The 23,274-nt window shown below is 35.9% G+C and overlaps 1 protein-coding gene across 4 annotated transcripts in view; it reads left to right on the forward strand.

Annotated features, from left to right (window-relative positions):
- Positions 1 to 23,274, forward strand: part of ADGRV1 (adhesion G protein-coupled receptor V1) — a 275,863-nt gene that overhangs the window by 42,723 nt on the left and 209,866 nt on the right. For all 4 annotated transcript variants that reach the window (XM_071731307.1, XM_071731308.1, XM_071731311.1 and 1 more), the window contains exons 14-30: positions 169 to 349; positions 984 to 1,147; positions 1,807 to 1,930; positions 2,455 to 2,721; positions 5,728 to 5,854; positions 6,277 to 6,494; positions 7,583 to 8,326; positions 10,360 to 10,733; positions 12,323 to 12,499; positions 14,109 to 14,289; positions 14,891 to 15,093; positions 15,639 to 15,768; positions 17,355 to 17,435; positions 18,714 to 18,853; positions 19,274 to 19,883; positions 20,832 to 21,047; positions 22,194 to 22,409. In XM_071731307.1, the coding sequence (XP_071587408.1) occupies positions 169 to 349; positions 984 to 1,147; positions 1,807 to 1,930; positions 2,455 to 2,721; positions 5,728 to 5,854; positions 6,277 to 6,494; positions 7,583 to 8,326; positions 10,360 to 10,733; positions 12,323 to 12,499; positions 14,109 to 14,289; positions 14,891 to 15,093; positions 15,639 to 15,768; positions 17,355 to 17,435; positions 18,714 to 18,853; positions 19,274 to 19,883; positions 20,832 to 21,047; positions 22,194 to 22,409 (4,153 nt within the window). The remainder of the gene's footprint in view (positions 1 to 168; positions 350 to 983; positions 1,148 to 1,806; positions 1,931 to 2,454; positions 2,722 to 5,727; positions 5,855 to 6,276; positions 6,495 to 7,582; positions 8,327 to 10,359; positions 10,734 to 12,322; positions 12,500 to 14,108; positions 14,290 to 14,890; positions 15,094 to 15,638; positions 15,769 to 17,354; positions 17,436 to 18,713; positions 18,854 to 19,273; positions 19,884 to 20,831; positions 21,048 to 22,193; positions 22,410 to 23,274) is intronic.

The raw sequence follows: 23,274 nt of genomic DNA on the forward strand, positions 1-23,274 counted from the left end.
CTGATGGCAAGGTACAAACATATTATGCACATAGAAAGTGCATGAGATTTGCTTGTGCTTAAATTTGTGACTCTTTCTGCCAGATTAGGCACTGTGGATGTTTTCCTCCTTGTTTTAAATGTGAATACTGAATATGTATTTTATTCTGACTGAGTTTCCCTCTCCTAGCTGGACGAGTTATATTCTGTGGTACTCAGTGGCTACAGTGAAATGCCAGGCAAGCTGGGGAATGCCACAAGGGTTGATATAACCATTCTGAAGAATGATGATCCACATGGTGTCATTCAGTTTCTACCTGATGAACTGCCAGTAACAATAAAGGAAAGTAAAGGAGAAAACGTCTACAGTGGTAATGTTTTTTTATTAGTTAATGCTTTGCCTGCTGTCTGCCCCTGGAAGATTGTTTTTTTTGGTTTTTTTTTTCCCTGTTTCCCTGTTTTATGTGAATGTCAGGACAATGTCTGATGGAAGTCTCCACTCATGAGTTTCCAGAGTGGTACAATCCCAGCAGGATAAGCAATAAAGGCTGAAGTTGAGGAGGATGGGCTTGGAAAGCCAGGAGGATCAATCCATGAAAAAAAAGAGAGAATATGTCAGAGAGGAGGGATAGAGCACTGTTGTGTATGCAAAGTGAAATCTGGGGGCTTGTCAAACATGGAACATGGGTTGTTATGTCAGAGAGAAATAGAGATCAGTCTTCATATGGGTGACTTCAATTTATCTGTTTCTATTCAATTACCAAGTATTTTTACAGGCAAAAATTTTAAAAAAATTAGCAAGTCTGAACTGTGATAGTTGTCTATTTCTGTATTTCCTTTCATGTGGTGCTCTCACATTTTACTAGTTTCGCAAGAAGTTAAATTTCTTATTATTTCTTTTTCTTTTTCTTTTTTTTTTTTTTTAGCTTTGCTGACCTTTTTATTTGTGAATTGTTTTGTTCTGAAGATGAAAACTGACTGTATAATATGGTTGGGTTTTTTTAGCTTCTTACAGAGTTGTAAGAAATCAAGGAAGCTATGGCAATGTTAGTGTCTCTTGGACTGTTGACCCAGCATGTACCAATGATATCTATCCAGAACAAGGCACTATTTTCTTTGATAATCTGGAGTTTTCAAAAAATATCACCATTTACTCACTGCCAGATGAGGTAATCACTTTTACAGGGTATATTTTTGTAAGTATATGGGACAAGGTGACTGCTAAAACACTGCAATTTACGGGGAAAGCAAGAATGTCTGGTTTTTTTAAGAGCCTGTTAAGCTCTTGGGTAAAACTGAGTCTACTTCAGCAAATCATAAAATAATTTGAGAAGCTGTGCATATGTTTAAACAAAAAACCAACCGAACAAAAGGCTAGAAAAGTATAGTAGTTGAATCTGACTGAATTATAGAAAAGTCCATTTGAATAAAACCCTTGTTTTGATAGCAGGAATCCTAATTTTTATTTCTAATGCTGATATACTTGAAGTAATATAAGAAAGAGTGAGAAAATTTAATAATGAGTAGGACTGTAAAAATAAATCATGTGTATCAGAAGCAGAAGACTGAAGGATAAGTCTTGGGTCATCTGAAAAACAGTAAAGATGAGGAGACTTATTTACAAGGATTTTAGGTTAATGATGGTTTCCATGTAACAGTATGAATTGTCATTTGTTTTCCCTCTTGCTGGCCTCAAGGCTCAATATATAAATAACAAAACTCAGTAATTATGTTGTTTTGTTTTTTTTTTAACCATCTCACCTGTTCATTTTAATTTCTTCTTTTTTTGGTATTCAAGAAATTAGTTTTGTAATACTTTTTCTTTCAGGTACCTGAAGAGATGGAAATATTCATCATCAGCTTAGTCAATGCTACTGGTGGGGCCAGGCTGGGCAATATAACCAGTGCAGTTTTGCAAATTACAAGGAATGATGATCCCATTTATTTTGCAGGTTAGGTATTACTGGTTTTTAATGTCTGACACATATGCTACAGACAAACCAGATAACTGAGAAATCCTAATCCCAACATAGCTACTAAAAACGTTTGGTTTTGTTGTGATGAATTTGTATTTGTTTCCTCCAGAATCTTCCTTTATTTTATTTTATTTTATTTTATTTTATTTTATTTTATTTTATTTTATTTTATTTTATTTTATTTTATTTTATTCTATTTTATTTTATTTTATTTTATTTTATTTTATTTTATTTTATTCTATTTTATTTTATTTTATTATTTTTAAATTTAATTTAATTTTATTTTATTATTTTTTAATTTAATTTAATTTAATTTTATTTTATTTTATTTTTCTCTTTGTTGATGTTGGGTTTGATTAAGTGGCTAAGCACAATATTCTCTACTACCAGCAAGTATTTCCCTTCTGTTCCATAGGGAAGGAGGATCCTCTTGGGGAGGACTGAGAAAATAAGGCACATTCAGGGAGCTCAGGACTGAACTCAGATTTCTGTGTTTTCAGAACCTCTGGCAGTGAGGGTTACAGAAGGAAGTGCTGTGAATTTTACAGTCCTGCGGAATGGATCTGCAGATGTTGCTGTTGCTGTCCAGTTTGTTACTGTTGATGGGGATGCAACAGCAGAAGAGGGAGATTTTGTTCCCAGTGGAAAGAACAGTGTCATTTTGTTTGATGTTGAAGAAAGAGAGCAGAATTTATCTGTGTATATTAATGATGATGACATCCCTGAAACTGATGAAACTTTTTATATCCTCCTTTTCAATTCTACAGGTAAAAGTGATGATTTTTATTTATGTTTAGTAACTCTCCTTTTTTTCCCCTTTTTCTTTCCTTCATTTTTTTGGTTTTTTTACCAGCTTGAATTTATCACAAAGCACTGTATAAATGCCACTTATGACATGAGTTAAGGTTTGCTCCAGTATTTCCATTCAACCACTGTACACAGTGAGTTTGGATTTTCATTTTGAATTCTTCAACTGGAAATAAAAAAATCAAATGATGCAGCTGAAACCTTGCATGCAAAAACGACTGGAGTGAAAATCTCTTTTCAAATGTAAATGCTCCAAATTAGATGGGGTTTTGACTTGACAACAGAAACACAAGGCTAAGGAATGTTAGTACTACAGCAGTCTTAGGGAAAGACAGATACTTTTAGATTTTTTTTCATGCTCCAGTGTATAAAACACAACTGCCTGATTTTTGTCAAAACAAGGAGAACTTGTTTATCTTGGAGGAAAACCACTTAAACTGGGCTCTGTTTTATTTGTATAATAGTCCAATGTATGCATATATTTTTTCTGGTCTGACATAGTTTTGTAAGGCTTAATCTACAGAAAAATATGTGAGAAATTACCTGATGTAACACTAGCAAAGAATGGGTCAATTATATTAGAAAAATTCTCTCTCAAAAACCAAGAAAAAATATATTTTCTGCTTAATGAAGATCCTCCCCATCCCTGGCCCTGCCAAACCTCAAGTTCTTGTGGGAAAGTTATCTCAAATTGTATTAGCAAATTTTAATGATTTATTGTACTGCACCTGTTATTATTTATAACTGAGAAGTAGCAACAGGCTGTGAATGCACTGCATAACTTTTCAGTGCAAACCAAAACTGAAATTAATAATCCACCAAAACAATGACTGAGACTTTTGGGGCTGTGATTATAATAAAGCAAAGGAAAACTTTCACATTTAAGCACCGGACTGCACCGTCCCATTGGATTGTGTGGCAAGTAGCCAAGGTAAAATACCTACCAGGGACTCAATTCAAGATGATGAAACATAAAATTAGATTTCTTCATTTCATAGAATCATAGAATTAGCTGGGTTGGAAGGGACCTCAGAGATCATCAAGTCCAACCCTTGACCCACCGCTGCGGTTGCTAGACCATGGCACTGAGTGCCACATCCAGGCTCTTTTTAAATGTCTCCAGGGATGGAGAATCCACCACCTCACCAGGCAGTCCATTCCATTGCCTGATCACCCTCTCCGTAAAAAAAAAATTTCTGATATCCAGCCTAAATCTCCCCTGGCACAACTTAAGACTGTGTCCTCTTGTCTTGTTGAAAGTCGCCTGGGAAAAGAGACCAACTCCCACCTGGCTCCAACCTCCTTTCAGGGAGTTGTAGAGAGTGATGAGGTCTCCCCTGAGCCTCCTCTTCTTCAGGCTGAACAGCCCCAGCTCTCTCAGCCTCTCTTCATAGGGCCTGTGCTCGAGTCCCTTCACCAGCCTGGTTGCCCTCCTTTGGACCTGTTCCAGGACCTCGATATCCTTCCTGAACTGAGGGGCCCAGAACTGGACACAGTACTCGAGGTGTGGCCTCACCAGGGCTGAGTACAGGGGCATTTATACATGCATGCTGCGTGTCTTAGCCCTTACTGTGACCTGGGTCTTCAAGGTCAGAGAGACTGACAGGGCTTCAGGTCACTGGAACGCGGACACCCTGTGCCTGGTCTCTGAATTTTTCACAAAACTTCACTGGTCTTGAACTGCATGGACCCTAGAAATTGGTAGCAGGCAGACAGATAGGGGAATTTTAGCCATTATTTGAGTATAAGGTCATTCATGAGATTCCTGTCATCCAGAATTCACTCTGGTACTCAGGTCTCCTACAGAGCATCAGCCTTAGGGAAATGACAGGACAAAGCTGTAACTCTCCCTGCCTGACTTTTCTCTGTGGGGATCTCTTTCTACTTTTCTAACTTCATCCAGGACTTATGGGTATTGTCTTTTGACACTTGGGAACATATTTCCAACCTGGTCTGGTAGGAGGTGTCTCTGCCCATGCACAGGGGGTTGGAACTAGACGATCTTTAAGGCACTTTCCAACCCAAACCATTCCATAATTCTGTGATGTGATGGCTTTCCTCCTGGCACACTGGTCCTACAAGGACAGATAGCTGCAGGCTGCCTTTATCTCCAAAAGCAGGATAATATAATCATGCATCGTCATTAGAGACACTAAGAATTCTGAGCATTTCTATATGCATTCCTGAAAGCATAAATATTTCTTTTTTTTCTGTGATCTTGTTGCATATATCTGCCTTGGTTGTCACATCCCTTTTGAAAATTATGTTTGGCTGTAGTGCCTCAGAGAAAATGCAGATAGAGGTATATGAAGTTAAAGCAGTAAATGCACTGGTCACTTTGAAGCAAAATCTAGTCAGCCCTGAAAAATGGGTGAAAAATAGGGTGGAGGTACAAACAGAATATACATCTGTAGACACAGGGGGGTTTTAGAATGTCCCTAAAGTGCTAATATACACACAGAAGTCCTTCCAGCTTCCACTCTTGTTCACAGGTATCATATGTTTTTTTGCTATCAGATAGGCTGTGATATGTGTGTAAATAAATAAACTCTTAGACTTCGTTCACAGCTTGTGTGTAGTTCAAGTGCAATAATTCTGTTTTAGGTCTAAAGGACAACTGAGGTCTTTGAACACATAGCTTGTTCTTTTGACTAGACCAATCAGACATGAAAAACCAGCTCTCACACAATCCTTTCCTCTCAGAATCACGTCTTTCTTACTAATAGCACACATATTTCTTCCTGCAAATCTTATGTCTTGCTCTCTGCATGAGGTGCTAATTAATTTTTCACTCTGATTTGCCTGTTAATGAGTATGCTGAAAACGGTTTTTCACTGATTATTTTCATCATCCTTCATTTCTTTGTTCACATAAAAGCAGTTGGTGTGAGAAAGAAACACCTTCAGTTTGGGAGTTATCTCAAGTTCTGATTCCATTTTACATGAAAATATGCCCTCTCTTTTTAGGGGATACTGTCATCTATAAGGATGGATTAGCTACAGTTATTATTGAAGCAAATGATGACCCCAATGGAATTTTTTCCTTGGAGCCTGTAGATAAGCCAGTTGAGGAAGGCAAAAGTAACAATTTTTTGTAAGTAACTTTTAAAAATAATACTGCTGCACTTTTTTTATTTTATTTTATTTTAATGAGGTAGGTGGTACGTTATGGATAGTACTTTGATCTAATCTGATGACAATTTACATCGGTAAAAATTTATTAAAGAAAAATAGCTTAACCAAATTCTAGATTAAATTATATGTAAGCATATATTAGCTGGTACCTTATCAAGTAGACTGTGCATAGTAAAATGTGTTCAGAAAGTAAAGTTAAAATGTGAACGAATAAGATTTTTGCTTTATTGTATTCTCATGAGACTTTAGATACAGAAGATTCTTTAGAATGTTGTATATTATTTTTCACAGTAAGAACATCAGTACAACTATATTTTCCCTTGCTAATGAATGCTGATACTTACCTGGCAGGATGTCCACTCTTCTTGTTTCTCTGAACAGGGTTTTGAGACACAGAGGACACTTTGGCAATGTCTCAGTGACCTGGCAGCTCTTTGATAATGACTCTGCTCTGAGGCCAGGAGAAGAGTTTTATGAAACACATGGAACTGTGTTCTTCGTGGATGGTGAAGGATCAAAGCCAATAACACTCCGTGCTATTTCAGACAGAATTCCTGAATTCAATGAATTTTACACTCTAAAGTTGGTGAATGCTTCAGGTATTGTCATTCAGATCAACATTCCTTTTATGTCTAGTAGAACAGAATTATGTTTAATCAGCCAAAAAGAAACCATCCCTGGAAAAGGCTTTGCCTTCAGTCATATCTTGATATGCTTTTCTGGTAAAGTTTTAGGTTTTATTTAATCTTAATTTAAGCATATGGATGCAGTTATTCAGCTTCTGAATTTCTGTTATAGACATTTTGGTGATGTGTCATTTAAAAAAGAGTCCTCCTGGTCATTGCAGAGATGTAGAGCTTCATGTAGCTGAAGGCAAAATGCAGCTTTTGAAGGGTACACCTATACCATAATGGAGACTGGTTAGTTGGTTTGCTTTTTTCTAGAGCAGGTGAAATATATATATAATTACCACTTCATATGACTCAAATTACAACGGCTACAGGTCTGCTAGCCTCATTCTACCTCAGTAATATTTATGGTCTTCTGTGTCCAGATACAGCTGAAACAGTGTTGGCCTTTCCTGTAAGTGAAATCTATACATGTGTGCAGATTTATGACTTTAATAAGTTGACCACAGCACACTTTGAACATGGGAGCTCTACATTCACATCTTGATCTTTGTATCATGAATTATTACTGTGCAGAAATACATGGATAATGTAGACTAATGCAGGACTTGGCAGCAGTTTTAATACCCAACTGATTGCTGATATTGCAGGGTATCTCTGCTTGTGTTTCAGAGGCAATGGGCCCAATTTTGCCATTCCAAATTCATGTAAATTTTGAAGCAATGAAAATCAAAGCCAACCTGTTTCATTGACTAATTCAGAGAAGCTGGAACTAATCTTGTGTTAGCTAAAAGACAAATGTGTATTTTGCAGGTGAAACATAGCATACTGCTTTATTTTCTACGAAAATTATCACTATAGTGTTTTGCAAACAATGGAGTTAAATCATGTAATGCTTAAATCAGACTATTTTCTCAGAGTTGAGAGGCTCTTTAAAGAAAATTTAAACCCATTTAGAAACATGTCTGATTAAAGAATCTTTAAGTACCAAGAAACATTTTCATACTGTGTTGTTTTGACACTGACCATTAATTTTTACTGTAACTTCTGTTGTGTAGGTGGGACTCCTGGTCCTGGTGGTCAGCTATCTGAAACAAATCTGACTGTAACTGTGATGATCCCGTTCAATGATGACCCTTTTGGAGTCTTTGTTATAGATCCAGAGAGCCAGGAGAGGGAAATAGCAGAAGATGTTCTTTCTGAAGATGATCTTTCCTACATTGCAGACTTCACCATCTGGAGACAGCAAGGCACCTTTGGTGTGGTTCGTTTAGGTTGGGAAATACTGTCTGGTACTTTCGAAGCTGGACTTCCATCAATGGTAGATTTTTTGTTGCTGGGATCCTTCCCAAGTTCTGTTCAATCTCAGCCTCACATGAGGCGCCATCACAGTGGAACAGATGTTCTTTATTTCAGTGGACAAGAGGGTGCATTTGGGGTTATTGATCCTCAGTATCCACGCAATGGAAATGCTGCATTAACCAATTTTACATTTTCAGCGTGGTTAATTCCTAACATCAGTACTGATGGTTATATAGTTGAAAAGGATGATGATGATGGGACCTTTTATTATGGTGTGAAAATCCAGACAAATTATTCACATGTTTCTGTAGGCCTTCATTATACAGCATTAGGATCTAATATGACATACATGGCAAAAGTAACAGTCCTGAAATATCTGGATGAAAATATTTGGCTTCACGTTCTGATTACTCTGGATGAAAGTATAATTGAATTTTACATGGATGGAGTTCCAGTTATAGGAGGAATAAAAAGCCTTAAAGGAGAAGCAATTGCTGATGGTGAGCCAATAGCCTACATTATTTTTCTCCATGTGTAGAGTGCTGCAATGTATAGAGGAGTCTAGCTCCTTGACAAGTGTATGCAAGATACCAATGTATGGAGGAATTATTATGTCTGGTTACTTAATTGAGAGGAATTAATAGAAATCCAGAATTTATGGAAATTAGAACCAGGAAAGTTCAAAAAAGCTCATAATTGTAGCAGAGATTGGGTTGCAATATTTGATAATATATGAATTGTTTATAATTATATTAATATCTTTATTCTTATATATAAATAATAATTTTTGTTTAATAGTCATGTTGTGTTTATTAATTTTCGTAAGAGTTGCATCATTATAGCTGGGAAGGGACTTTTTCCTCCGTTTCTAAAACAAAATACAGTACTGACTTTATTTCTAGTTGTGTACAATGTTGCAGCTAAGCCAATATCTTGTCATCAATAGAATTTTCAGGATGTAGATTTACTGAAGTAGGTATTTATGTGGTGTATGAAATTTATGCCATATATGTAAGTTTAATAATGTTTCAGGGAACATGAGCATCTGTACTTCATTTTACCATTTATAGGTAACCATTATGGACATTCTCTCTGAACTAGCATATCAACCACAAGAGAAATATCAGAAGAATACCTTTATAGACCCATGTTATTACCTGTGCAGAACACACATATATATTTACTCATTCTTCTGCAGTTTTCCAGACTTCATTTTACTTTTCTTTTCTTGGAGATCATCCCCATCCTTTTCTTCCTCTTCTTCAGCTTTATGTTATCTTTGCTGGGGATAGACAGTGAATGATTATCAAGTTCTTAAATACAATCTCTTTTTCTGTAATCAAAGGAGAATCAGAGGGCATACAGTGGCATACATATGTTTACATGCATATGTACACAAATATGTATGAGAGAGTGAGAAGAGTGGAGATTTTATTAATTGAATAGCAAACTCTTTTTTTCTGCCTGTGAATTTCCAGTGGTTGAAGTCTGAGAATTAAATTTGCCCACTGTAAAAAAACAGTGCCTCTGAAATTAGAAATTTCCATTAGGCCTGCTGAGAAAGGGGTTTTCTGCTCCTCAGTTTCTAAAACAAAGATGTGTGAAATGCAATAATGCTTTTGTTGCTAGAAGGGTATGCCTGAGTTGTTGTAAATTTTCTGTATTAGTGGGGATGACATATTCTCTGTCTGGAGTATAAATTAAGGATTTAATCTCTCTGCATTTGATTCTGGACACTGCACAAGTGGTGAGCACAGCTGAGTTTTTCTCACCATCCTCTACCTGGTTCTCTGGGACCATTATCACTTAGTGTGGTTGCTCATCTCTAGAGCTGACACTCAGTGTCCTGTTTATGCCAGTACATTCAAGAGCAATTTCTTCCAAAACCAGCAAGCAGCTGGGAAGAAGAGATATTTATATATTTTAGCAGAATAGGAATTAGTATGAGTTACCAGCTTAGTATTTGTGAAAAAGCAGCTGTGGTCCTGTGGTTTGCTGAATGAGATAATTGTTTGGAGACAGGGAAGTATTAATGCTGTTGTAAAAAGCATTTGGAACTTGGTGTGCTTTTCTAAATTCCACATTGTCAGTGCATTAGGGGAAAAGCAGATGGATGATGCAGTGATGATATCTCCAGAATGGATCCTGTTTCATGAGAGAGAGAGAGAGAGAAAAAGCTCAGAGGGTTTTCAGTTGTGTTCTGCAAATGTCTAATGAAAAGATAGATATTCTCCAGCCTCACTAACATATGAGCTGATGACAGTGTACTGGTAGAGCTAGTAGGATGAAAAACCTGAAGAATCTAGGATGGAATTATTTGTTGTATTATCATCTACCCTTAACACTGAGATGAGGCTCAAGGAACATCCTGACATCTTTCAAGGCAATAGGATTTCTATTTCAGGGTCAATAAAGAATTTACTAAATTTTTATTTATTTATTTATTCTTATTTACAATACAGCTATTGAGCTGCAGATTTATTGCCTTGAAGAAATGTAATAATACGAGAAAACTTATAATTTCCTTTCTCAGGTCCTGGAATAGTGAGAATTGGAGCAGGAATCAGTGGCAGCAGTAGGTACACAGGGCTGATGCAGGATGTGAGGCTTTATGAGCGCAAATTGACACAAGCAGAGATCTATGAGCTCCATGCAGCTCCTGCAAAGAATGATGTCCACCCTGTCTCTGGGTATTTGGAGTATCGTCAAGGAGAGACCAATAAATCATTCATTGTGTCTGCAAAGGATGACAAAGAGGAAGAAGGAGAGGAGTTATTCATCCTAAAGCTCATTTCTGTGCGTGGTGGAGCTCGAATTTCACAGGAAAACACCACAGCGAGATTAAGAATCCAGAAAAGTGATAATGCTAATGGTTTATTTGGTTTCACTGGAGCATGTATCCCTGAGGTAAGGTTTTCATGAGAAAAATTGTATGTTAAGTTTTGGACGCAGAAAAATTAGTGGCAGGACCAATTAGCCTGCACAGGCCCTTAATTTCATATTGTTAATATTTGTAGTTCTTCTAGAATTTGGAAATATATAAGCCCCATTAATACATCTGTAGTTTTTATGGCATTTGCAATGGCATTTTTTTGATAAAACAAATTCTGTTACACAACTGAAGATTAAGGCTTAAATTTTTGCAGAACTTTTTTCATTCTGTCACATCTAAGAGTGAGTTACCCATTCAAATGCAAGATCCAATGGTTTTTGGTGTGGTTTTTTTTTTTTTTTTTTTGGAGAATGGATCATTTCAAAGATTTTTATTTCTTTTTTCTGTGTTACATGATGTTTTGAAAGTGTTTTGCTACAGGTCACGATACCTGTTTCTCTTGGTTTATTTTTGAAAAGAAACTTCAGAATTCTTTTGAATTTGGGAATTGGCATGACCTTTTCATTATATTCTTTATAACCAAAGGGCTTATGATATATTTGAAGGCAACCACCTTGCCTGGAATGATGCTGTTTGAGTTTGGTTCAGTTTGCTTCCTCTGTGCCTGCCGTATGCTCTGATAATGGATTCCTTCAGTTTCAAATGCCACTGATAATACTGTGATGCCACAGATCATCACCCAACCATGAAGCAAAATTAAAAATTTATATGCCATGTTAATTGTTTTGCACTTATCTTATGCTCATTTCACCATGGAAGTATTAAAGCTCTCAGTGATGGTCCAGGAACACAGGCACTGTGTTATCAGTACTTCAATTGCTTTGTGTGTTTATCTGTCTGCCAGGCAGCTGAGGGCACTTGCAGTATCTGCACCAAGCTATGCAGCAGCTTTGAAATTTATCTAATACTTGACATGGCTTTAGCAATTTTCATGTAAAAATTATTTCATGAAGTGTGTTATAATCATAATTTTCTGAAATCATGGTCAGAATCAGTGCCTTCTTGGTTCCAAATATGTGAAATGGTTGCTGCTGCAGTCTTGTTGTCTCTCAGGGAAGAATTGTAAAGATGACTGTAGAACAGTAAATTTTTCAACTTCCCTGAATAATCATAGTACATTTTCATTTTAATATACCTGTTTTATTTTCTGGAGTGTTTCCAGTTGCGGAGAGATGAAGTCCAAAGACTTTAAATTACTACTAATTAATTGAAACTGGATAGTAAAGTAAATGACATCAATATGACACAATAGTTTCAGCTGCTTTTGAAGTGCACATTTCAAGCGTACTGATTCATTCTTTGAAATCTAGTTTTTGGGGAGAGATTGTGTCCACATCAAACAGCAGTATGTGCTACTGGCTTACCTTTAGGATCCTCCAGGAGATACTTGAGGCTAATATTCCACTAAGATTATTCTGACCACCACCAAAGTCAGTTTTACTTTCCTACAGCTGCAAAAATGCTGAAAGTAACATGACAGATTTTTTTAATTTTTTTTTTTAACCTTAACATCACCCTAGCTTTAGAAAATTCCATGTTTTGCATTAACAGCTTTGATTGACTTTGACAATGACAAACATTTCAATTTCTTGCTTTCTTCCAGGCTGCTGAGGAGGGTTCCACCATCTCTTGTGTCGTGGAGCGTACAAGGGGAGCCCTTGACTATGTGTATATAAATTACATTATCTCACAGGTTGATTCCACTGGCATTAATTACTCTGTTACCGATTTTTCTAACAGCAGTGGCACTATCACATTTCTTCCTTGGCAGAGATCAGAGGTAAACCCTACCTTCCTATTAACTATTCATCCTGTCCTTTGAAAACATGCTGGAAAATACCTTCTGAGGATGCTTGACCAGTTTTCATCCTTGGGAGTCTTTCCTTCTCTAGGCTTTGTTATATTGTGTAGTGTTTTTTCTCATCCCTGACAACAAAAAATGTGATGTAATGGGTGCTTATAGATCTGCAGGTATTTTGTGTGCAGATAGTCCTGGGCTATAATATAATGAGACACAGCTACTGTTGAAAATGGAAAGGAATCACTTTTTGATCTGAGTTTTGCAGCTCAGATTTGTCTTCACATCAGTTAAAATGTGCAGATGTAAAGCTCACTGCTGCAACCAAGTGTCTTGCAACAGCTGTTAGCCACATTCTGTCCCTTTTAATTAATCTCTGAATTCAATCCTGACCCACAGCACATGAATTTCACAGTAAGTTGAAGAAGAGCTATGGGACTACAATGCTTTAAAAAGTTAATGTCTCTTTTCTGTTAGTGCTTGTAAAATAGAAAGGGTGAATTAATTGTTGGTGGAAAATGCTGTCCTCAGTTCCACTTTTACCACTCTGCTGAAGGCAGTGTGGAAACTGACTGAAACCCATTGACACCATTTGAAAGGATCCCAGTGGGATCTGGTCCCACTTAAACAGTGTGAGTGAGTAAAGCTTGGCAAAACCTTCTGATATCTGAAAATAGTTTGTCCATGGCACTGTTCATTCAGCTACAACTCTTCATTGGATCATATTGCTGCATTGCATCCAGTCATATAAAGCAACAGTGTCCAAAGTTTTTGAGTCTGAAAGAATGGATGAGGCCTTCCTTATTCCATCTAGTGGCAGAAGGGGGTTGGTATATCTTCTTGCTGCACTGTTCATGGTCCAATTTATTGTCAGCATATGGAGAATTTCATAGGAATGGCCTTAGGAAGCAGATTGGGAGCAGGTGTTTGTTGGGTGAGATATCCTAAGAGACTCCACTGATGTTTGCAAGCTTCTCATTTCTATGGCTGGAAATAAAATTTACTGCCTAAACCCTTTCTTCTACTGGTTTGTCTAATTGTATGAAAATAAATAGAAAGCTGGAACTGTCTGAGGTGAATATCTTAGCCTCTGCAGAGAGAGAGTTAATTAATAGTATGATCTGCCATCTCAAGTATTAGGGGGCATAAAATTGCCTGTTCTTGCTCTCTAAATTGGATTAATCTCTGCAAACTCTCTTCACAATTTCTTCAAGCTTTTGAAATATGTCAGATATTCCATTTTCAATAAACACAGTGTAAACTATGCTTATGTTAAGGTAGATAATAAAAAAATTTCTTGCTTGTTTGCTTTGTTATATTTTTATTGAATTTGGAGGCCTTAAGAAGATATGCCTACCATCTCTGAAATAACTTGCTGGAGTTGTTTTTGGAATGCATGTTCTAGACATAAAATATTAGCCTAGAAGTTAGGTTACATTACCTGGAGAACAAAAAATGTGGTCTGTATTACTTTCAGAACTACACAGCAGACTGACCAGTCAGAGAATTTGATGAGTTTATCAGGGTGGTGAAGCTCAGAAGTGATGTGTCTTGCATGGTTTGATTTCTCCGTGATTTGGTCCTTCTCTAGGTCTTAAATTTGCATGTTATTGATGATGACATTCCGGAGCTAAATGAGTATTTCCGTGTGACATTAGTCTCTGCAGTGTCTGGAGATGGAAAATTAGGTTCAACTCCTACCAGTGGAGCAAGTATAGATCCAGAAAAGGAAACTACAGATATCAGCATCAAAGCCAGTGACCACCCATATGGTAACAGTGATGGAGATGATTCAGTCTTGTTGCAAATAATTGTCTAGTTCCAGCTCACCAGATAAAAACTTTGCTTAGCCTTGACAGTTGAGGAAGCAATGCAAACAATTTGCTTTGTCTAACTTGAGATTAATTCATAAAATCATAATTCTTACACAAAAATGAAAGCTGAAATACCTGTTCTTGAGAATATTACAAAAAAAGCCTTACAGCTGTCCTGACCAAACAGGCATTGGTTCCCTTTTGAGGGCTGATTAAGGTTGCATGTAGTTGGTCCTGTGCAAATTTTTCTCAGTTGAGAGAGACATCTTTTCATGCTTATTATATATATGCTGTTACATATTGAGGGTATTTTGGGAAGAGCTGAATTCATTCTAAGACTGGTATATAGAGCAGTCAGAAGCAAAGGTACCCACCACATCCCTGAAAACAGCATGGCTGAGTCCTAAGGGAATATTGATAATTGTTTTTTAATGTCAGAAATATGAATTATAAATGTTGTTAATAACTAATATTAATAATTACTACTAGTATTAATAATTATTATTGTAATTTAAATTTTGTGTGAGAATCCACGTAAATCTTACTTCTTATCTGCCAGGTCTACTACAGTTCTCTGTGGGACCACCTCCTCAGCCAGGTGATGAAATGATTCTGCCAGCCTCTGCTGTGCCACATGTTACCACTAAAGAAGAAGCTGGAGACATCAAACTGCTGATAGTTCGTGCTCAAGGCCTTCTTGGAACAGTTCTTGTGGAATACAGAACAGTGCCACTTACAGCTTTCAGTCCTAAAGATTATCAGGTATGGCCATTACCAAGGTGTGTGATTATTTTAGAATTTAGTAGGAGCTATTTGTCCTGGAGATAGGCTTCAGTTTGAGTATTTCAGCCCTGCTGTGATTCTTTATGGTAATGTGATAAATGAATGTGTAATATTCACTTTAAAATCTTGCATCATTATGTGACTTTTACCTCCTTTCTGTGAATGGTGTTAGAAGATTTGCTGTTATTGGTGAGTATATCAAACTCTGTGTGAGCATTCAGGTGTATGTACATGGTGAGGTTGTTTGTACATGCTAGGAGATGGTCTATCTTCAGGAAAATAACCTGTACATATCTGTGCTTGCTTGTCTGATAATTGTGCAGAAAAATGAATGCAGATGCTCATAATTTTGTGAACTTAGGTGCCTTTTTCTCATAATTATATTGTCATATATATTGTCAGGTTTTTTTAAAGCTTAAGTGAAGGAAAATAGATGTTTTGCAAAGAGAGTCAAAATCCTATTCATTTCATTCATATTAAAACATTAGACTTGAACAAATATGTGAAGAGCTTTCATATTGCAGGCTGTTGTGGGCACACTGGAATTTCAGCCAGGAGAAAGATTCAAGTACATTACTGTAAACATCACTGATAATTCTATACCTGAATTGGAGAAAACTTTTAAAGTGGAGCTGTTGAATCCAGAGGGAGGAGGTAAGGCACATACATCAATCCACTGGTTGTATTTTCATTATCTCTACTCATCCATTAAAATCTTACCTTTCTTAGATGTACTACTTTCATGTTATTTCTGAAGACAGACAAACACACCCACATCACTCAGAGAGCTTCTTAAGAAAGAACTATTCTTCAGATATTTTTTTAATCATTGCTGGAATCTACCAGATCTCAAAGAAAGTGAGTTGTTGCCATGCATTAGGTCATTTAAAGGCAGTTGCTGCTTTATCACTTTACACAGTTTCATAGTTATGAAAATTAAAACAATTTAAATTTTTTTTTCAATATTTATAAAATTTTAAAGAATAAAACGCTGAAGTGAGTTCTTTATCTGATCATTTGAATGATCTTAAGGGTCTTTTCCAACCAAAATGATTCCATGATTCCACAAGATCAGAGGAATCAGGATATACTGGCTCATACCATATTCAGATGGATAAGAGCAGTAGGAGACTGTGGGTGTTGAGAGGCTCAGGGAGTTTATCTGAGCTCTGGAAGAAAAAGAAAAACACTTCAGGGAAATTCCAATATGAGATTTAAGTTTCACCAGGGACAGCAAGCATCAGTGTTCCTGATAAACATAAAACCATTTAGGCCTTAAAGAATTTTTTTCTGTTTGAGAAAGTTTCTAAGCAAGCTTATAGAGCTGGTTGGAGGAAAAAAAAGTAATTAGAAATGTTGGCAGCCATAAAGTGACTTTTTTAATTGCTGAGGTTTTGGATTTTTTTTTTTTTTCATCAATCCAGCAATGCAAATGTGATTTCTTCTGGAAAGTTAGGTAATATTATCTTGAAGGCCTATGGTGCAATGTTGAACTACAGTGCAACAGAGTGATTCTTCTCAGAGAAACTTCAGACCTTTTATTCGTGTGGATTTTTTTGTCAAATAGATGTTTCGTGAGATGAACTTTTATCTTTAATTTTTTTTTCTCAGAAATCTTACAGCAAACTTTATTAATACACTAAACAATACCTTTTAAACAAAACCACTTTTATGAGCCTTTCCGACACCCCTGCAAATACAGAACTTATGGTAGAGTCCTCAGAAGTTAAATTTTCTGTAGATTTTTCCAACTCTGATGCATTTGAACTTTTTGAGAAAATAAGAGAATTCTGGGGGTTCTAGCCCCTAGGTTTTGGTTGTAGTTTTGGTTTGTGGATTGTTTTGGGGTTTTTTTTGGTTGGTTTTTTTCATTCACATTTCCAGTTTCTCTGTGACAGACCTCAGTTAGACCTCAGACCTAGGAGTGAGGAAGGAGAAATACAAAGAGGGGACACGTGAAGGGAAATGAAGAAAAGAGAAAACAGAAATGTGTCTGTTTTCTTTCCTTCTTGATCTCCCGTTGCTATTTCCAATGTCATACATTAAATAAGAGGTGACATTAACAATAATTTTTCTGGCCCTTATCAGAAATCCTGTATACTTTCTTATCCAATATTTATGCCTTCCTAGAATACTTCCCTCTCTTTTTGTGTTGTCCAGAAATGTTTAAATTACTTTCTGCTTCTCTTTATTTCTAAATGTATATATGTGTATATATCTGTATGTCTGTCATCTTAAAGTTGCTGAGCTCTTTAGAAATGATGAGAGTGGTAGTGGTGATGGGAACATGGATTTCTTCCTTCCAACTGTCCATCAACATGGTAAGCATTTTTGATTAATCCTGCTTTTTATTGCTAACTTTAATATTCCTCATAAATTACTGTACTGACACAGATTGTCATAGTGTAACTTAACTGGTGGCTATAGGTGTTTTTAGTTTTCTCATACAGTTCTGTAATAATATTCTTTTTAATTAAGATGTAATTTCAATAGCAATCAGCACTTAGGGTAGCACAGAAAGTAATAGTTTCTACACCATCTAAACTATATTGTTGTAAAACACAATAGACATGAGAGAAGCACAGTTGCAAAATCAGTCTTTGAAAATTGTTGCACTTTCTGGAGAGAAAAAAAAAATTTTAAATTGAAGATAATTTAAAAAATATCTGTTTGTATGCTTTGATATGTGCATTATATTACCTTGATTCTCTGCGTGTCAAAAATACTATTAAAAGCAAGCAAGTTGGATTTTTTTAAAGGAATGTTTTGATTGTTTTTAATTTCTTTTGTTTGAGTTTGTGTGATGACATACAGAAAAAAAAGGTAATTTAATACTGAGAGAATTGAAAAAAAATACTAGGTACAGAGATAACATGAAATTGGAAGGAAAACTCTAATCATACAGGACTTCAAATTACACCCAAATGACCTAAAAATATGAAGTGAGCATCCATTATCTAAACTGAATAATTTATTCCCCATGACAGCCTAATTTTCAATTTTGTTTGCAATTGCAAGGGATTTTAGTTTGAGTCTGAGAGAAAATATGTGATTTAGCCACTTTTTGTATTTTCCTGGCTTTTTCTTTAATTGCTGTGTCCCTTTATCTTGCTTTCAGAAATTGTTTTCTTAAGTGCCAGGCTCTCAGCAGCAAGCTATCTCACCCAAGACAATCTTTTCAATAGTAGGATTTACCCAACATGTTTTTTATTTTGCTTTTCTTTCCAGCTTATGTTAGGATGAGACCTGCATTCATCTGGTCTATCTGCTTACACTGTGGTTTACCATGTAATTGCCACCATCCAAAGTTCTCCTCCATTTTCATTCATTAAGCCTGTAATTTTCTTTCTGTTCCTCCCTTAATATATTCCTATTCTGTTGCATAGTTCCATAGAAGGGCTGCCAGGACTGCATTGTTGAAAGATCATGCATTTAAAAAAAAACACAAAAAAACCCAAATCAAGACCAGCATGGCTACTGCAGTCATGCTTTCCCGTGTATTTTATTTATTGTTTTTAAAATCTGTTTCTTTAGCTGTTTTCTTTTGTGAGAGAAAAGCTAGGAAAAAAATAACCCTTTTTGGAACTTGCACTTAACAGCTAGCTTGGGAATTGCATCCCACATCCTTGTGACTATTGAGGCTTCTGATGACGCCCATGGTGTGTTTGAGTTCAGTACTGAGTCACTCTCTGTAAATGGAACTGAGCCTGAAGATGGAGATAGCAATGTTGTGCTGCAGGTTAGAAAGTCTTATATTTATGTGAAGTCCACTTTTGTGTCTGTTTTCACTAGATGTTCTGCAGTGCTTTTGCTATAACTTTGTAGTGTTTATAACAACCTTAATCATGCACATCTGTTTTTCCATTTCATTTTGTGTTTTGTAATGTCTGTCGTTCAGCTTGAAGTAAAAATGGTGCAATAATAATATCCACAGGTTTAAAACTATTTCTACTTGTTTACATTTGAGGTGCCACTGTCTCAAAATAACAGTGTGGGTGATAACAATGAATACAGCAAAACTGAGGCAATAAAGATTGCACTGTTTTTTAGAAACACACATTTATTTTAATCCATCATGTCAATGTCTTAACTCTGCCTCATACTTTTGTCTTTCTTCTCGTAGAACAAAATTAGGCAGATCTTTATATTTTTCACTTAGGTTGTAAGAACTCACGGGGCCTTGTCTCAGGTGACTCTGCATTGGATTGTAGCCTGTGATTTTGCCAAAGACTTGATCTCCACAGATGGAAATATAACATTTGATGTTGGCCAAGCAAGAGCAAATATTACAGTACAGATTTCTCCCGATGAAGTTCCTGAGTTGGATGAGGTGTTTTCAGTTTTGATCATCAATGTCTCCAGTGGTCGCCTTGGAAACCAAACTAATGCAACATTAACTATTTTAGCTAACGATGATCCGTACGGAGTCTTCGTCTTTTCTGAGCAAAACAGACCAATAAAAGTTGAGGAAGAAACAAAAAATGTCTCCCTGACCATAATAAGGCGTGGTGGTCTGCTGGGTACAGTGATGGTAGCATACAGGACTATTGGAGATGATGAAAAGTTATCCTTCCTTCCACCTGATGTTGTTAGAGCAACAGAGGGAAAAGATTACATACCCATTACAGGTTACGTGATCTTCACAGCCAATGAAAGTGAGGCCACAATATCTTTGCCTATTTTGGATGATGATGATCCTGAGAGGTCAGAATCTGTTTTTGTGGAGCTAAGCAATATTGTTTTGGTTGAGAAAGTACAGGATCGGCCAAGTAAGTATCTTACCTCTGTGAAACCTACAACTTAAACATGAAGAGTAGTGTTTATATTTAATGGGATAAAATGCAATGAGTTAAATGATAAAAATTTTACTTCTGCCATACCCTGTATAGTTAAGAAGTCTTTGGTTTGTCAGCCTTGTATGCTGTTGGGATTAATTTCCTTTAGCAATGTATTTTTTCAGGGATAGACAAACATTTCCTTGTCTCTTTTGCATTGCCTTATGCCAGGTCTTTTAGGCTAAATACATTACAGTATTGGTTTTGTGCACGAATAACTGTTCATCTAGTCTAATTTCTGTGAAGTATTAGGAAGTAACTGGGCTATTTTTGTTTACTGAAAGGCAAAAAAAAAAAAAAAATGTAAGAAGTAGTGCAGAATTTTAAAAAAGTGGGCATATTTTACTTTTTTAAAATGTTTGCTTCATCAATTATTCAGATGCATTCAGGTCACTACTGTCTGATTGGTGCTTCAGAGCTTCTTGGCATGTCTTAATTGCTGCCCCCCCCGAAGATTAATCATGATGTTAAGGGAAACCTCAAATGTAATTCGTGGAATTTTATTTATACTTTTTCACAGCAAGTGTTAAAATGAATTTCTTCTGACCTGTGTTGATCTTCCTACTGGCCTTATGGTTAACTAGATAAATAACAAATTATTTCACATTACCTTGTCTCTTAATAAAAAAATAAAAATATGGCTTATGTGCTTCACAGCAGGGTAGAATAAAAAGTTATTAAAAATGGATTTTTCTGCCACAATATAATTCAACCACCAAAACTTTTTATTTTAATAGTTATATTTTGGCCATTCCTAAAGAATATAATTTTGTTGAAAGCTAGCGGCAGCTAACCACGAAACTCTCATGTTTGTCTATGAATTCTATAATCATTGACAGTGAGCATCTCAGACACACCTTCACTGTTTTCTTTGTGTTTCAGTTGAAAATTCTCCTCGACTTGGATTAGTGAGTGAGACAATAGCACATGTAATTATCAATGCCAATGATGATGCTTTTGGAACACTTCAGCTTTCAGCTTCAATTGTGCGAGTTGCTGAAAATTATGTTGGACCAATCATTAATGTGACCAGAACTGGGGGGATATTTGCAGATGTTTCTGTGAAATTTAAAGCTATGCCAATAACTGCAACAGCTGGTAAGAAATCAGAATAGCAGAAATGTGCAATCTATGTTAAAGTGGAAACTTTACGCTTTAAGCAGTAAAAACAAAAAAAAGTGCATTAAATGTAGTATTATGTGTCAAGTAAAAAAAAAAAAAAGGTAGTGAGACATTTAGTGATTCTGCTTAGGGAAGAGGAACCCAAGCCCTATGGAAGAGACCATGTATCATCTTTTAAAAGGATAAAATAAATTTAAAAATACTATAGTTGTGTATGTAGCTACTGTATAGTCCTTATCTACATATTTAAACTCACCACGCATTATTAAAGTGAGCTTATTGAAGAGGAAGTGATAGCTGGGGACTCAGCTGTAAAACAATCAGACAAAAATCCATGAAAACCAAAGAAGACTTAGAACTTCTAAAAATGGAAGGCTAAGTTCTCCAGTTGGTCCCTGCTATAGAGAAAGCACATAAAGAAAGGAGCAAACTTATGGAGTGTGCAGAGCCAAAACCACTTAGAGAGTTATAAATAAAACCCACTACAGAAATTCACCTGAATAGGTGTGTGTAGATGCTCTGAGAAGTGTTATTTTAGTTTACCTTTTATGTAACAGACTTTTATAAAGAAGTGTGTAGCTAGATTGCTGTTGGAGTATGCTTTCAATTAGTTTCTGAAGCACAACCATTATTTAGTGCATCAGAGTTGTTCCTCTGCACATTCCCAGAGACAAATTTGCTCAGAGTGAGGTCCAAACACAAAATGTGCCCTGTACTGAAATCTATTTTGACAAAGGTGCTTGTGTTCACTTTTATCTTGGAAAGCCAGAAAGCAATTAAAAATCAAAGACAGAAACCCCTTGATGGTGTGACCTTGTCAATGGAAGACAATAATGGAGCTTTTGTAACTACCCCTTGGTCTCATAGTGCAAACTCTGTTGTGGCCAAGACAACTTTTGTTTTAATCCAGTGGGAAATGAAAAGGACTGTGTTGTCTGGGTCTGAAAATAGAGGAAAAAAACCCACAAAACAAAATATAAAAAGATGGAGGGATTCACGTGTAAGCAAAAGGAGAAATATTAGAGAGAATGAACCATTAGAAAAATTAAAATGAAAAATGAACCATTAAACATTACTCTCCTCTGGTTTTAATTGTTTTGTTTTTTTCATCTACAAATCTAGGCGAGGACTACAGTGTAGCCTCATCAGATGTTGTCTTGCTAGAAGGAGAAACGAGTAAAGCTGTGCCAATTTATATAATTAATGATATCAACCCTGAAGTTGAGGAGTCGTTTTATGTTCAGCTGCTGAATCAAACCACAGGAGGAGCCTTGCTTGGATCTTTGACTAAGGCAATCATAATTATTGAGGCTTCTGATGACCCTTTTGGATCCTTTGGTAAATGAGTCTTATTTGCATATTTTCTCTCTTCTGTGAACATTTTTATTGCAGATTTGTGCATGACCTGTTACCTGGCAACAGAATAAAAACTTTCAGCAGACAAAGACGAACCCTGGATGAAGACAGTAAAGGAAAGATAAGATAAACTAAGTATAAGCATGGAATTAAGGAGTAATGGTGCTTTTATATAACAAAATTGTATTTTTTAATCAGTTGATACAAGATTTTGGAAGATGCATTGATACATTTTAGTTTACTTTTTTATTTTTTACCTATTCTAAGTGCTGCATTTCTTCATAGGCTTAAAGAAAAATCTGCATTCTTAAATACTTTGGTATCTTTGTTTTACTGGATAGATAGATAATTAGGCAAAGCAGATTTTAAAATCTGGATAAACCGAAAAATATGAAGAGAAATTAAATTACATTCACTTATTTTCTGTTGAGTATTATTTTTTTTTTCTTCTGCTTGATGTTACAAATAAAATGAATTGTGTGTACTTTCCAGAATCAATTTTATTACACAGTTTTTGAGATTTTGAGTTTTGTTAATTAAAAACAATTCAGGATATTTTAGAAATCTTTTTTTTATTGTCATGTGTTTTTTGGTGTTTTTTCCCTGCCTTCTCCTTTGACTTACCCTTTTGTCCCTTTGGTACCCTATTAATTACACTTGTTGACCTTAATTGGTAGAAGAAGTTAGAGAAAAGAAAGAAAAAACATCAAAAATAAATAATCCCAGGTGGGCATTTAATTAACTCAATTCTTAAATCCTAAAAGTACAAGGAAGACTTCTACCTGAAACAATTTTAGATGGAATGCCTTGACTTATTTCTTCAGTAAGTGACCTGAAATCTGCTAAA

This window comes from Heliangelus exortis, chromosome Z (genome assembly GCF_036169615.1).
Source record: "Heliangelus exortis chromosome Z, bHelExo1.hap1, whole genome shotgun sequence".
Classification (NCBI taxonomy): domain Eukaryota; kingdom Metazoa; phylum Chordata; class Aves; order Apodiformes; family Trochilidae; genus Heliangelus; species Heliangelus exortis.